At 38.6% G+C, this 15,500-nt stretch overlaps 2 protein-coding genes across 2 annotated transcripts in view; one reads left to right on the forward strand and one right to left on the reverse strand.

Annotated features, from left to right (window-relative positions):
- The first annotated feature begins 4,534 nt into the window (after nt 1-4,534).
- LOC134387551 (methyl-CpG-binding domain protein 3-like 1) lies at nt 4,535-5,146 on the forward strand. Its single transcript, XM_063109996.1, has one exon. It carries the CDS (start codon nt 4,535-4,537, stop codon nt 5,144-5,146), a length of 612 nt encoding a protein of 203 aa, XP_062966066.1.
- A 2,891-nt stretch (nt 5,147-8,037) lies between these two features.
- The window catches only part of LOC134387552 (mucin-16-like), an 87,307-nt gene continuing 79,844 nt past the window's right edge, over nt 8,038-15,500 (reverse strand). Inside the window, exons 56-59 of the mRNA XM_063109997.1 lie at nt 12,047-12,213; nt 10,341-10,382; nt 9,951-10,030; nt 8,038-8,136 (exon numbers count right to left, since the gene is read on the reverse strand). Coding sequence (XP_062966067.1) covers nt 8,038-8,136; nt 9,951-10,030; nt 10,341-10,382; nt 12,047-12,213 — 388 coding nt within the window. The remainder of the gene's footprint in view (nt 8,137-9,950; nt 10,031-10,340; nt 10,383-12,046; nt 12,214-15,500) is intronic.

Here is a 15,500-nt window from a genome sequence, read left to right on the forward strand (position 1 = left end):
ATAACTTTATAACTTTTTCTCTGTTCTTTCCTCTGGAACTCCTGTTTTTGAATATTGGTAGGTGTGGTGGTGTTCCACAGGTCCTGTATGTGCTCTTCATTTTCCTTCATTCTTTTTTTTCATTTTGCTCCTCAGGCTGGAAAATATCTCAATAGACTTATCAAATTTGTTGATTCCTTCTTCTACCTGCTGAAATCTGCTCCTGTGCACCTTTACTGAAATTTTCATTTATTTTACTTTTCAGCTCCAGTATTTCTCTTTGGTTCTATTTTTAATTTCTATCTCCTTATTGATATTCTCCATTTAGTGAGACATCATTCTCATGTTTTCCTTGAGCTTGCTCTTTGAACATATTTAAAATAGTAGATTTAAAGTGTTTATCTAGAAAGTGCATCACCTGGGCTTCCTCAGGGACAGTTTCTATTATTTTTTCCTACATATGGACTATGCTTTCTTGTCTCTTTGCATGCCTTGTGATTTTTGGTTGAAAACCTAATACTAGAAACATGAGGTGTATTAATCCATTTCTGTTGCTTATAACAAAATACATGGAACTGGGTAATTTGTAAGAAAATGAAACTTATTGCTTACAGTTTTGGAGACTGGGAAGTCCAAAGTCCAGGGAACACATTTGGTGAAGGCCTTGGTGGTAGTGACAGTGATGGTAAGATATCATATTGCAAAATGGCAGAGCAGAGAGAGCAGAAACTAACCTCCTCATTCACTCTCCTTTTAAAGCACTCCAAACCATGCCCATGACCACCATTTTTAATCCATTCACTATGGCATGATCCTATAATCTAATCACCTCTTTAAGGTCCCACCTTTCAGTTACCACAGTAGTATTTCCCACCCTCAAGAAAGGCACTTTTTGGGGTACTTCAAAAAGTTTGTGGAAAGATAGCATTAAAAGATAATATGAATATTTCCATGAACTTTTTAAAGTGCCCTCATATTATAATGTGGCAGCTCTGGAAATCAAGTTCTTCTTCCTACCTAATATTTGTTGTTGCTGTTTCTTGCAGTAGTTGTTGCCAGTTTGTTCAGTGTCTTTTTTGGTCAAATGTTGTGAATTTTATATTTTTTGTTGTGTGTGACCATCGAAGTCTTTGCCCCCTCTTAGCCTAGTGATCTGACAGAGATTTCCTTAGATTCAGGAACAAAAACCTAAAACTTTCTGTGCATGTGGGCTCTCTGTGTGTGTTGGGGCAAGGCTTTAACACTTAGCCAGTCCATTTACAACTCTTCGTTAGCCTTCACTTCCTGTTTGAGTGAAGCCTGAAGGTCAGAGGTGAGACGTTAGGGATTTCTGGGTTTTTTTGTTTTTGTTTTTGTTTTTTGGATTATGAGCTTAGCACTGTGCAGGGCTTTCTAGAGTTCATGGACTATATGGGAGCTTGTTAAAGCTCTTAATCTCCAAAGCATCTCTTTCCCCAGACTTTCCCCTTATGCTTTTGAGTTTTCCCTGATTTTTATCTCTGACCCTAGATCGCAGTCACTAATACATTTGCCTTTAAATTTATCATCAAACACCCGGCCCATGGGAAGTTCAAAGCCCAGGACCAGATGGCTACATGGATGAATTCTACCAAACATTTACAGAACTAATACCAATCTTCCTCAAACTCTTCCAAAAAAAACTGAGATAGAGGGAATACTTCCAAACTCATTTTATGAAGCTAGCATCATCCTGATATCAAAGCCAAAGACACTTCAAAAAAAAAGAAAACTACAGGCCAATATCACCTATGAATATAGATGCAAAAATCCTCAGCAAACTGCACTTAACAGTACATTAAAAGGGTTATTCACCATGACCAAGTGGGATTTATCCATAAGATAAAGTGATTTTTGAAATGACCTTCCTTGAAAAAGTTTTCCAAGTATATGGAATTTATAACAAAGGTCAATGACAGGGAGATTCACAAAAACTCTTGACCTGTGGTCTCTGGTTTTGACTCTTCCTAATTGGTAAATTATCTTGATTTCTGACTTTTCTTTTGAGATCAATCCAATTAGGACTATTTAGGAGTGCACCCTCATGGCATTTGAGAAGTGGTTGTGGAAACCTGGGAGACTGTTTATTTGGTTGTGTGTGTGTGTGTGTGTGTGTGTGTGTGTTTGCTGCATCTTGCAGTGGGGTCAGAGGCAGGATCCTTTCCTTGGGAAAAATGTTCCCTGGACCACTCTCTATCGGCTTTATTTTGATTTATGCCTTGGACTTGCGCTGTCCAGTAGTACTTTTAAGCACTCTATATTATGGAATTTTTGATGTTTTGGTAGCCACATTAAGAAAAGTCAAAGCAAGCAGGTGAAACTAGTTTTAAAAGTATATTTTAACCCATGATAGCCCAAATATTATCATTTGTGCATGAAGTCGATGTAGAAATTAATAATGGGATATTTTACATTCTCGTTTTTCTTTTTTTTTTTTAACATTGGACATATTTATGGGGTACAACATGATATTTTGATACATGTGTACATTGTACAATGATCAAATCAGGGTATTTAATATGTCTATCATCTTAAGCATTTATCATTTCTTTGTGATGAGAACATTCAAAAACATCTCTTGCAGCTATTTTTAAACACACACTACAGTATTGTTAACTCTAGTCGTCCTACTGTGCAATTGAACACCGGAACTTATTTTTCATATCTAACTGGGGAAGATTGGTCAAAATGAATCTTCTTTTTGTTTTGGTACCGAGTTCCAAAAACCCAGTTTGTACTTTCCTCTTATAGCATATCTCAATGGGTGAGTTGAATTTTATCAGCTATGCCTGCTCTGAATTTAGATTTTATAAGATTCACAGCTGTAAAATAAGAATCACGTATCCAAGTTGTTCTAAACACACTTAAAAGTTTTCCACTTAAAGATCGTGTCAGATGAATAGTGAAAAGTTCCTTTTGGATGCTATAACAAAGGGGTCATTGTGATCTTACCAAGGGAAGCAGCCATAGAATGGAGCAGTCTGAGGAGCAGGTTGGAGGTGAGAAGACAGAGGCATGTGAGGTACATGATCTTTCCTCCGTGGTTCACAGCTGAGGGGAAGGGATAAAAAAGAGTGGTTGAAAAGAGGAACCAGGAAGGTTAGGCAAGGGATTTCTGTGTAGTTAGGAGAAATTTGAATGTACTTAAATGTTGAAGAAAGGATTCAGTAGAAAAAAAAAAGTTGAAGATAGAGGGGTTAAATTGGAATATCAGGGCATAAGGTTACAAGGAAGGCATGAGGCACAGATCCTCACTGAAGGATAGAAGAAATCTCTTGAAATAAAATTAGAAGACATTTGGAAACATTGGAAGCTCATCACAGATATTTGCAGATCTGGCAACTAGACTTGTAAAATTAAATTTTAGTACAGTAGTTAGAAATTTCCCTGTGAAGTAGCAAGCAAATTGAGGGAACTTGAGTATATGAATAAAAAAAGACAAGTGGGAAAAATTTGAAACAGGCCTTGGGAAAAATTAAGGAGGAAATACACCAACACACAAAAGGAAAGCAAAATTTCTAGGTGTTTCTATAAAGTATTCCCAATTGAATATCTTGTGTTTATAGTGGTATAAAAATATCATGTATGCTTTTTTCCCCCCCAGCTGTTATCATAAGACCAGCAGTAACTATGGCATGGCAGATAAAAGGGATCTTCTAGGTTTGAAATTTTACAGATGTGATAAGCTGTAAGGAGTTTTGGATTATTCCAAGGGAATTATTGAGATCTCAGAGCATAGGAAAATGAAGAGAGCGAGAATAAGGTGAGGGTATCGTGGTCTGGAGTAACTTTTGTTCTTGAGGAACAGGTATCTATTATATGGGTATTTGAATAAAAAAGCTGGAAATCAGGATTTGTGGTGGGTGAGTAATTTTTCTAAATTGTTTATTTTTGAGTATCACCATTTGGGTTTTTGTTTGTTTGTTTAGAGGTTTGCTGTAATTTAATATTATGAACATAATCTTCTATTTATTTATTTATTTGTTATGAATATTCATGAGATAGAAGGCTGATTGTCACCCCTCATCCATCTGGGTTTTGATGAAAGTGTCTGCGGTCTGGGAACGAGTTTCTAAGCGTGGGGCAGTTGATAATTTCGATATTAACTTTAGTGCTACAACAGCTTTGAAGACCAAGTGGCCCTTCGGCTCACCAAATGAATATTGTAGTCAAATAACCGAAAAAATGGCAGGATTTGGGACTTAGAAAAAGACTGAGGACCACGTGTCATGAGAGAGAGTGTCAGGATTTGTGTGGTTGAGAGTGACAAGGACAAGAGGAGAATAAGAGGATATTCAAACAGGGAAGGGGTTTGGCAAAATGGTGTAGGAGAGTTCTGACCTTGAATTATTATTATTTTTTTTTGCTTGACTCAGATCTGCTAGATGATATTCCAGGAGGCAGGTCAGACCTATCCCCAGAGGGAGAGAGGAAGGATGAAAGTCCAAAGGAGCTAACTGTCCTAAGAAGGCAGGCTTTGCTTATCATTCTGATCCCATTTCACGATTTATTTTTATAGCATAAGAGGAGAAGAATGATGGCCAAGACTTCACAGAAGAAGCAACGTGACTGTGCAAACCAATCCAAACCAAAGCCTGATGTGAGCACCTCAATCCCTTTGAGGATGTCCAGTTACATATTCAAGAGGCCAGTTACTGTAATTACACCCCATCTTGGCAATGAGGTTAGATACCATCAGTGGGAGGAGAACCTGCACAAACCCCAGCAGTTCTGCTGGCAGAAGAGACTGCAAGGACTCCAGGCCTACAGCAGTTCAGGAGAACTTTTAAGCACTTTGGATCTTGCCAAAGTATTGCTAAAACTTGCACCTGCTTGCATAGGTGCATGCCTGCCAGGGGCTCTTGCTGGTGGTCTGCACTCCAGCCCCATGCCCACCCTTGCCGGGTCTTCAGATTTGGCAGAGATGAGTCCTGGGGGGTGTCAGGGTATCTCGCAGCCCCTCTGCAAACAATTTCTGGTTACTGAGGAAGATATTAGGAAACAGGAAAAGAAAGTGAAGGCAGCAAGAAAGAGACTGGCAATAGCACTGATTGCAGACAGACTCGCTAGTGAGGCAGAGAAAGCGAGGGGCCAGGAAGGGCATCCTGATAAACACTGTGAAAAAAAAGGGAAAGTGCAGATGAAATGAAGCGTGAAACTCTATTAACTCCTTTGCAGTGTCTGTCACTGTTTTTTCTTTTGCTTTGAGCTCTTGAAACATTAACATATACCAATAACGTTTCCTTATTAAACTCCTTTGTGTGACACAAGAGGATACAGGCAGTAATTTCTTTTCGAGGGGAGAAATTGGGTTTCAGGTGAGGAGAGAAAGGAGATTTATCTTTTTCATTTTGTATTCCCATTTTCATTTACTATTTACATTATTTATTTGTATTTTATTTTATTTTAAAAAAATTATTGCATATTTTAAGGCATATGATATGCTGTCATATTTATTTATATAGTAAAATGATTACTACAGTCAAGCGAATTAGCATATTAATCACATCACATAATTACTTTTTTTTTTGTGGTAAGAGCACCTAAAATCTACTGTCTTAGCAAATTTCCATTAGGCAATATGGTATTAATAACTATAGTCCTCATGATGCCCATTAGATCTCTAGACATTTATTCTACACAATTGCAGTCTTGTACCCTTTGAACTACACCTCCCTATCTTCCAACACCCCCTGCCCCTGGTAACCATCATTCTACTCTCTGTTTCTATGTACTTGATTTTTTAAAAAGATTTTACATGTAAGTGAAATCTTGCAGTACTTTTCTTTCAATGCTAGGCTTGTTTCACTTATTTTAATGTCACTAGGGAGTTATCAAAGTCATGAAATTATTTAGTACTTTGTCTTCATAGTCACAAGGCAAAACTTGCCTAGTCAGAATGGATTATTATTTTTATGTAATATTCCAACAGATTTCAAAACAGTATTTCATTAAAAGGCTTTTATGTCTATGTTCTCAAATAAGATATCTACCTCTAGTTATTTTTCCGTTCTTATTTATCAGTTAGTTCAGAGTTGCATAGAATAAAATTCCAGACTTTCCCTCATTTTCTAGATCTACATGTGTTTGAAATTTGATTCCTGAAAATTGACATGCCATTTGGGGAATAATGATATCCAGAGAGAATTTTCAGCATTATTAATCTAACAGTAAGCCTCTGCTTGTTGGAATTAAGAGTTTAAATGTATTAGTCTATTTGCTTTATCAGGCTTGTTGTGTTATTTGAATCCTCTTTCTCATTATTTACTTTTGTTTGATGGATTTATCAGTTCCTGGTTTTGATGTGTTCAAAATAACAGAGTATCTGTGCTGTATATATCTTCCCTAAAAATAAATTATTTAAGAATTTCATCTTCTCTCCTTTATACTTCTACGTGGTAATCATCTAGAATGCTAGCACAATGTTTTTAAACGTCTTGTTTGCTGTAAAACTAATACTAATTTAGATGCACTGATTTTTTTTTTCTTTTTCTTGTTACTCCTGTTTTTTCATTCCAATACGTTCTTCTGGGTTCACATTTTTCCCCTTATGTGTATTCTTTACTGGTTTTTCACTAAAGGCCAGCGGAAAGTCAACTTTGAGGTGGTCTGTATGTCTGGAAATGTCTTTATCTCTTTCTCTGAAGTATAGTTTGACTAGGTGTGTAATTTAGGTTCTATTTTTTCTTTTTTTCCCCCTTCCTTATCCACTTATCTAATGTTTCGGAGCCTCCATATCTCTGGCTATAAAATGGGAATAAAACTCTCAAGGATGGTGAGAATAACTGAGATAATCCATGCAGCACTTGCCAACCATGGTACTTAACAGATATTATTACCATTATTATAATCTTCAGAGAGAGCATTCTCAGAGAAGGACTCCTGAAGACTAAGAAGGCAAGGCTTACACCAAAAAAGTCTGAATGGGTGGCATTACTGTAATTTTAATTCTTAGCCCTTGAGTGTCGCCAGCTGTGGGAGCCTGCAGAATGGGAGCAGATAATGCAGTCTGTTCCAGCAAACCCAAGGCAGAACAGCGCAGCTGACCTCATGCCTGCGATACTTTGGGCTGCTTCTTGGGGAACCCTCTGCTCTAACTCTCTACTTGGATCCAGTGCAGAGAAAGATGAAAAGAAAAAAACAAAGACTGTCTTGATTATCCCTCAGACTTTTCTCTCTGAGTTTTATTTATGTTTATATCCAAAACAGACATTGTCTTTAGAGAGTCTTGGTATTACTCAAGGAGTTAGGCTTCCCAGATATCTAGTCATTTTAGCTCCCAAGTTCCAATGCTGATTGTAGAGTCATTTCTGATCCACTCAATCCTTCTACTTTTCTTCTTCCCCAAGAGACATCCATCTATAGTGAGATCATCTGTGTGCCCACGATCACTGAAGACCACCCAAGAAATAGAACACACCGGTCCCTCCACTCAGTGTGTTTACAAACTCGGATGGATATGCACATGATAATATGTTAACACTTAACCAAAGCCCATATCAACTTGTATTTCCAATCATTCCTTCTTGGTCTATTTCCAACCTTGGAGGACCCATAAAGTGGGTAAGGAACCTCCCAGGAAGACTGATCTGTAAGTTCTGGTGAGTCTGAGCTTCAGAGAATGAAGTTGCAGAAAAGAAACCTCAGACTTCTCAGGCTTCAGGGAGTGGGGAAACTCGGAGGAATGGAGGTGGATGTGACGGTGGCAGAGGGGTTAAAGGAAGGTGTGTACCGGCTGACTAACAAGGAAACCTCACACTGATGTGGGACGTAGGTTTTATACAATGGCAATTTCTGTATCAGTTTTACCAATTCTGGTGTCCCTGAGGGATGACATGTTGTGAAACCACAAGACACAACCTATAGTTGCCTTCAGGACTTAATGAAAGGGGAAGACTTCTCTCTTAGTCCCCTGTGAACTGCTCAGTGGACAAGCCAAGAAAGGCCCAGAGACTGTGTCCGACCAATCTGGTTTATTTCTGCCGCAGCCAAGCTTCTTTGGACCCTGGCTGGGGAAAAAGGGGCCTCGGGCAGATGGAATCACTGCAGCTTCCTCAGGTCTAGGTGTGGCAGGTAATAGCCCAGGCGGTGTGTCTGGACCTCATAGTGTCCCTCCTTCCTCCGCAGGCACATGGTCACCTGTGAGGGTAAGGAGAAGGCACAGGTCAGCTGATCACCTACTGGCTGTGGTAGGGGAGACACAGGAGTGGGAATGTGGCCAAAGCCAGAGACCCGATACTTCCCATATCTCTCTCCCTCCTTTTTTCCATTTAGTTTTCTCCCTCAGTCCTTCTTTTCCTTTCCCTTTTTTCTTTCCACCTTTCTCCTCTCTCTCCCTTTTCACTCTCATATTTTTTTTTACTTTTCCTCTCTGATATCCTCTTCATTTCTCTTTTCCTCTCTCTTAATTTTCAAATCAATATCTATCTATTAGTTTGTCTCTATCTATAAATCATATATCTATCATCAATCTATCAATAATCTATCAATAATAAAGAAATCTATCAATAATCACTCTATCATCAATCATTTATCTATCATCTGTCATTTACCTATCGATAATCTATCAATAATCAATAAATCTATCAATAATCATTCATCTATAAATCATCTATGATTTTATCTGTCTCTGATTCTATCATCTATCCATCTATCTCTCTGCCATCTATCTATTTATATCTATCTATCATTTATCTTTCATCTCATTCCCTCTCAGTCTCTTTCACTCTCAGTCTTTTGGTCTTGGTCTCAGTCTCTCTCTTGCTCCCCAAACTCCTCCAGCTTAATTGAGGTACAATAAAGTGACACATTTAAAGTGAATAATTTGATAAGTTTTGACGATAACGTATTGAATCATCATCATGGTCAAAATATGGAATTCCCATCCATCATCCCTCCAAAATTTCCTTTGCTCCTTTATAATTCCTCCTTTCCTGCTGCTTGTAAACACATTTTCATCCCCAGGCAACCTCTGATCTGATTTCGGTTCCTATAGGGTAGTTTGTATTTTCTAGAACTTGTTTATAAATGGAATCATATAGTATGTACTCTTTTCTTTATCTGGCCTTTTTTTCACTCAGTATAATGATGAGGGTACATCAAAAAGTTCATGGAAAATAAAACTGAAAGGTAATATGAATCTTTCTGTGAACTTTTTGAAGTACTCTCTCATTTTGCAATTTACTCATGTTGTTGCATATATTAATAATTCATTCTTTTTTATTGCTGAGTAGTATTCCATTGTTGGGATATACCTGTTGACAGATATTGACATTGTTTTCAGTGTTTGGCTATTGCAAACAAGGCTGTTACAGACATTTGTGTACAAGTCTTTGTATAGGAATATGTTTTATTTCTCTTGGATAAATTACTAGCAGTGGGATGGCTGGGTCATATGGTACGTTTGTGTAACTCTCAAAGAAATGGCCAAGCTATTTGTTGCTAGCACTGTATAAGAATTTAAGTTGATTATATCTTCACCACTTGTTAATAGTCACTCTTTTTAGTTTAAGCCATTCTTGTGAGTAATATCTCATTGCAACTTCCATGTACATTCCCCAATAGACAATGTTAAGTTTTTTAGATGTATTGCACAACATGGCGAATAGAGTTAATAATAATCTAGTGCAAAATTGCTAAGAGAGTAGATTTCAAGAGTTCACCTCACACAAAAATGATAAGTATGAGAGGTGATGGATATGTTAATTAGGATATTCTTATCATTTCATAATGTATATATGTGTTAAAGCATCACGTTGTACCCCATAAAAATACACCATTATTATTTGCCAATTAAAAATAACATTTACAAAAGAAAATAAGAAGGTGAGCCACACACAGACTAGGATAAAATATTTGCAAAACACACACCCAGCAAAGGATTTGTATTTATCATATATTAAAAACTCTTACAACCCCATAGTAAGAGGACAAGCCAACCCTTCCTTACTCACCAGGAAATAGCAGATCAGGCATGTGATGAGTCCCAGGAGTCCCGCCAAGCAGATGAGAATGATGGCCCAGAAGGGAAGTTCTGGGGAGACAAGGGTTGGGAGACAAGAGTCACTTTTTGTCCCTCTGTGGCCTGAAGGTGGCTATAGACCTGGGAAGGTCTATGTCAGGCCTTAGCAGCTCAACATTTCATGGCTCTGAAGTCCCCCCAAAAGCGGGCTTCCCTAGAAGACTAGGGCTCCTGCCATCTCTTCACTATGCCTTAACAGTCCTTGCCATGGGTTGGCCAACTTTCATTATCATCCAAGACTCTGTGTGCATGGTGCTCTTTGACAAGGCAAAGCATCACGTTGCCCCTCCCTACTCTGGGTGAGGGCTTCTTTGAGGCTTACCAGAATTCCTAATTAAGGCATCATTTCTGTTGGGAGAATACCCTGGAAATGAGCGAAATGGAGAATGCATGTCAGTGTGTTTTGCTCTTTTTAATAAAACTTTTCAAACATACAGAAAAAGCAGAGAGAAAAGTGTAAACAGCCATCACCTAGATTCAACAATATTTCATCCAATTAATGAATTATTGATATTTGCCACCCTTGTTTCATCCAATACTGTCGCAGAAATTTTAAAGTCAAGCAGACATCATGACATTTCACCCTTAATACTTTGATTTGTATCTCTAAAAAGAAATGAGGGCAGTTTGTTACAGAAGACAAGGCCATTATCACACCACACTTCATACCTCTAGGCAGGGACAATCTAAATCGGGCTGAGCCATCTCATGGCTGTGGTGGGGAGAATGTGTCATTGCAGTTGGAACCCATGGGATCTCTATAAGTTTGTAAATTCTCTCTCAAAAGTTTTCTTCTCTGCCTAGAAACACATTCAACCCCTTTCTCTCCTGGTCGTTTTATCCTCAACTTCCAGGATTCACCTTCAATGTAATTTTCTCCTGGAAGCCTTCTCTGATGACCACCCCCAAGTAGGGACAGGTTTGCGTCAAATAACAATCACATGTTCTAGTTATTCCTAACTATAGCGTAAACTTCATGAGGGTAGGCATGGACAGCAACCATTGGGCATGGGGGGGAAGGGTCACAGGTCCCTACTTCTACAACCTCTTCCTAGCCAACTTCTTAAGGATATGCTGTGCTTTTACATTTTAAATTAAAACTTCAGTACCTCAGTAGCATTAACCGTACTTTAAGTGCTCAATAGCACAGGTATAAAAAATTCCCATCACTGCAGGACGTTCTATTGGATGGTGCTGATTCCAAACAAGGTTTGGCAAACTACAGCCATGTCAGACTCATGGCCTGTTTTCACTTTTTAAAAGAATTGGTAAAACAAGAAGAAGAAAAACATGTGATGGAGTCAAAGTGTAACCCACAAAGCCTAATGTATTTATTTATTATGTGACTATAGTAAAAGGGCCTCTTCTACAGAATCACCAGTGCCCTCTTGTACGATAACAGTTCAGGAACAAGGACAACGCACAAGGCCACCTGGACGTTATTCACACTTGACCTAACAGGGACCTTGTATGAGGTCTAGTTATTCCTTCTATAAATATGTCTTGAGCGTTTATTATGTGCCAGACAGAATACAGAATATAACGGTGAGCAAGCAGTCACTGTCTCCTGCTGTATTCCCGTTATATTCCTGGTGCATGGTACAATGTACATAATCATTCTTTGAGTGGGTAAATTTGGATATGCAAGGTTTAGCCACATTGGGGGCACCTCTGGAGTTGGAAAACACGTTTATCCTGTCACATTTGTTGAGGCTGGATCACACACAGCTTGGAACTGGAGTCCTTCATGACCACCTCCCCAAAATGCTTGCAGAGATAAAGAAGAAGTCCAGAAAGGAGAAGTGACTGAGGTCACAGAGCTGGCTGGGGGAGGGCAAATTCCTCCCATGTCCCATTGGGTGTCCTTTCTCCCTGCCAATAGTGGGTAAAGCCTTGAGACCTGTTCCACTTCCTCCCAGTCTGAGAAAGTTCAATGCTGACTCATCCCCAGGCTTCCAGATTCCCAGGAAAGGCCTAGCTGTGGAATTTTGAGTCCCTACCACAGCCCCAATAACCAAGGATATTTACCATCCACAAGAACACTGTTCCTGTCCAGAGTGAAGTTCTGCAGCTGGGTACCATTCTGGGTCATCCGCAGGAATTCCTCATAGATGGCGATTCTGTCCAGTCTCCGAGTTAATGGTGAGAAGTTACACAGGGAGTCTACCCTGGTGTGGTTGCTGTGGAGGACAGACCTGGCAGGGCACAAGGAACAAGAAAGGGGATTTAGAATTCTACCCTGACTCTACATTCCCTGCTTCTAGACCCTGTCCAAGATAACTCTTCAATAATGTAAGCATTCTGTGTCTGCACTATCCAACACAGTCATTATCAGCCCCAAGTTGTTATTGAGTACTTAAAATGTGGCTAGTATGGTTGAGGAACTGAATTTCTAACTTAATTTAATTAATTTAAAAATAGCCACAGGGAAAACATTTCTGCAATGTTGGAGTAAGGACTTCTGAAAATCCATTAAAAAAATAACACTAGCAAATATTGCCAAAAGCAACTTTTCCAGAAGTCTGGAAATTAACCAAAGGCTTGCAACAACCCAAGGAGTGTTTAATTAAGAAAAACAATTGAATCTTGGTAAAGAGAGCAAGCTTTGTGGCATTTTAACTTGCATTATTTCCATACTGTCTCTCAAGATCCTCAGTAATTTGAAAACCAGCAGTCTTAGAACCACTGCAGCTGTGAACACCAACAGCCTGGCAGTCATAATGGGTTTGCAGCTCCCCAAAAACCCATCCCCAGAGAATTGTCACTATTTGATTTATCTGGCAGCTCCTTGAGAATGCCTCATTCTTAGGTCTTGTCTTTATTTGATCTGATTCAGAGCTTACTCAATGGGGAAATCCCCAGGGCACTTGTCAAAAACAATCAATGGTAATTGTTTACCACTGCAGCTGCCTGAGGGGGCAATTCCATCTGGGACAGGCAGGAGTTGAGTCAAAAACTTAAAAGGAAAATTTGGAGAATAAGTTGTCCATAGGGGATTTTGAAAAGTCCAGATGTATTCCTGGGGATCTAGAAGTCCACAAATGTGCAGTGTTATGTGGATGACCAGGAAAGACTTGAAAAGGCCTGAATTGCTCACCTCTGTCTGCAAGGTTGGCTTACTACCTGATGGAGTTGGGATGTGTTGTCCCCTCCAGAACTCATGTGGAAATTTGATCCCCAATGTGGCAGTGTTGGAAACTGATCGAGTCATGGGGGTGGATCCCTCATGAATGGATTAATGCTCTCCCTAGGTGGGAGTATTAATGAGTGAGTTCTCACGCTATTAGTTCCCATGAGAGCCGGTTGTCTAAAAGATCCTGGCACCTCCCTCACTCTCTCTTGCTTCCTCTTGCCATGTGATCTGCTTATACCTGCTGCTGACTGCCATTTTCCACCATGAGTAGAAGCAGCCCGAGGCCTGCACCAGATACAGCTGCCCCAGAATCTGTTCTTTATAAATTACCCAGTCTCAGGTATTCTGTTATAGCAACACAAAATGGGCTAATACCCTACCTAAAAATTGATCAGCATGATATATCATATTAATAGAATGAAGGACAAAAACTACATGATCTTGATAGACACACAAAAAGAATGTGACAAAATATATCGCCCTTTTATGATTAAAAAAACCCACCACTCAGCAACTAGGACTAAAAAAGAACTCTCTTAACCTGATAATGAGTATCTATGAGAAACCTACAGCTAACATCAAACTTAATGGTGAAAAACTGAAAACTTTCCCTCTAAGACCAAGGAAAGACAAGGTTGTCTGCCCTCACCCTGTATGTTATTCATATTGTGCCAGCGATTTTAATGAGGGCTATTAGGCAATGAAAAGAAATAAAAGGCATCCAGATTGGAAAGTGTATGTAAAACTATCTCTGATTCCAGATGATATGATACTGCATATATAAAATCCTAAGAAATATACACAGACACACAACTAAACCTACTAGTTCAGCATGATTGTATGATTTAAGACCAATCTACAAAAGTCAGTGGTATTTTGATACATGAACAATTCACATTCTGAAAAAGAAATTAAGAAAACAATTCCATTTATAATAGCATAAAGAATAAAATACAAATACTGAGGAATAAATTTAACAAAAGAAGGGCAAGACCTGTACATTGAAAACTACAAAACATTGTTGAAAAATTTTTTAAAAGATCTAAATAAATGGAAAAGCACCCCATGTTCATGGATTGGGGATTTAATATCGTTTAAATGGCAAGTCTCCCCATATTGATCTACAGATTCAATGCAATCACTATCAAAATCCCAGCTGGCTCTTTTGCAGAATTTGACAAGCTGATCCTAAAATTCATATGGAATTGTGAGGGACTTCAAATAACAAAACCAATGCTGGGAAAGAACAAAGTTGGAGAGCTTCACTTTCCAATTTCAGAACTTATTATTAAGCTACGGTAATCTCAACAGTGTGCTACTGGTATAAGGATAGACATATAGGACATATAGCAATAGAAGAGACTTTAGAGTCCTTAAACAAACCCATGCAATTATGGACAACTGATTTTCAACAAGGATGCCAAGACAATAGGGAAAGAATATTTTTTTAACAGATGATGCTGAGACAACTGGATAACCACACACAAAAGAATGAAGAGTTGGATCACTACCACACAACATGTGCAAAAATTAACTCAAAATATATCAAAGACCTAAATGTTAGAGATACAATTATAAACTCTTAGAAGAAAACATAAGCATAAATCTTCGTGACCTTAGATCAGGTAATAGTTTCTTAAACATGGCACTAAAAGCACTAAAAGCGACCATCAGGAGAAACAGATAAACTGAACTCTCTCAAAACTGAAAACTGTTGTCCTTTCAAAGGATGCTATGGAGAAGGTGAAAAGACAACCTACCAAATGGGAGAAAATATTTTCAAGTCATATATCTGATAAATTTCTGGTATCCAGAATATGAAAAGAACTTATTACAACTGAACGATAAACCATAAATAACCCAGTTTAAAAACAGGCAAAGGCTTGAGTAGACACTTCTCTAAAGACACGCAAATGGACTATCAGCATATGACAAGATGCTCAACTTCATTAGTTATCATGGAAATGCAAATCAAAACCACAATGAGATACCACTTCACACCTACAAGGATGGCTACTAAAAAAAAGGACAATAGTAAATCAGTGATGACGTGCAGAATTTGGAAATGGAAAATGGTGCAGCCACTGTACAATATATTTGGATAGTTCCCCAAAAGTTAAATAGAGAGTTACCATCCAACCTCACAACACCACTCCTAGGTATAGGCCCAAGAGGACTAAAAATAAAAGTTCAGGCAAAAACTTGTACAGGAAGGATCATAGCAGCCTTACGCACAAGAGCCAAAAAAGTGGAGACAACACAAATGTCCATCGATGCACAAATAGATACATAAAATATGGTATTGCTGTACAATGGAGTATTATTCAGTATTAAAAAGAAATGAAGCAC

The sequence above is a fragment of the Cynocephalus volans genome, chromosome 10 (assembly GCF_027409185.1).
Source record: "Cynocephalus volans isolate mCynVol1 chromosome 10, mCynVol1.pri, whole genome shotgun sequence".
NCBI lineage: Eukaryota > Metazoa > Chordata > Mammalia > Dermoptera > Cynocephalidae > Cynocephalus > Cynocephalus volans.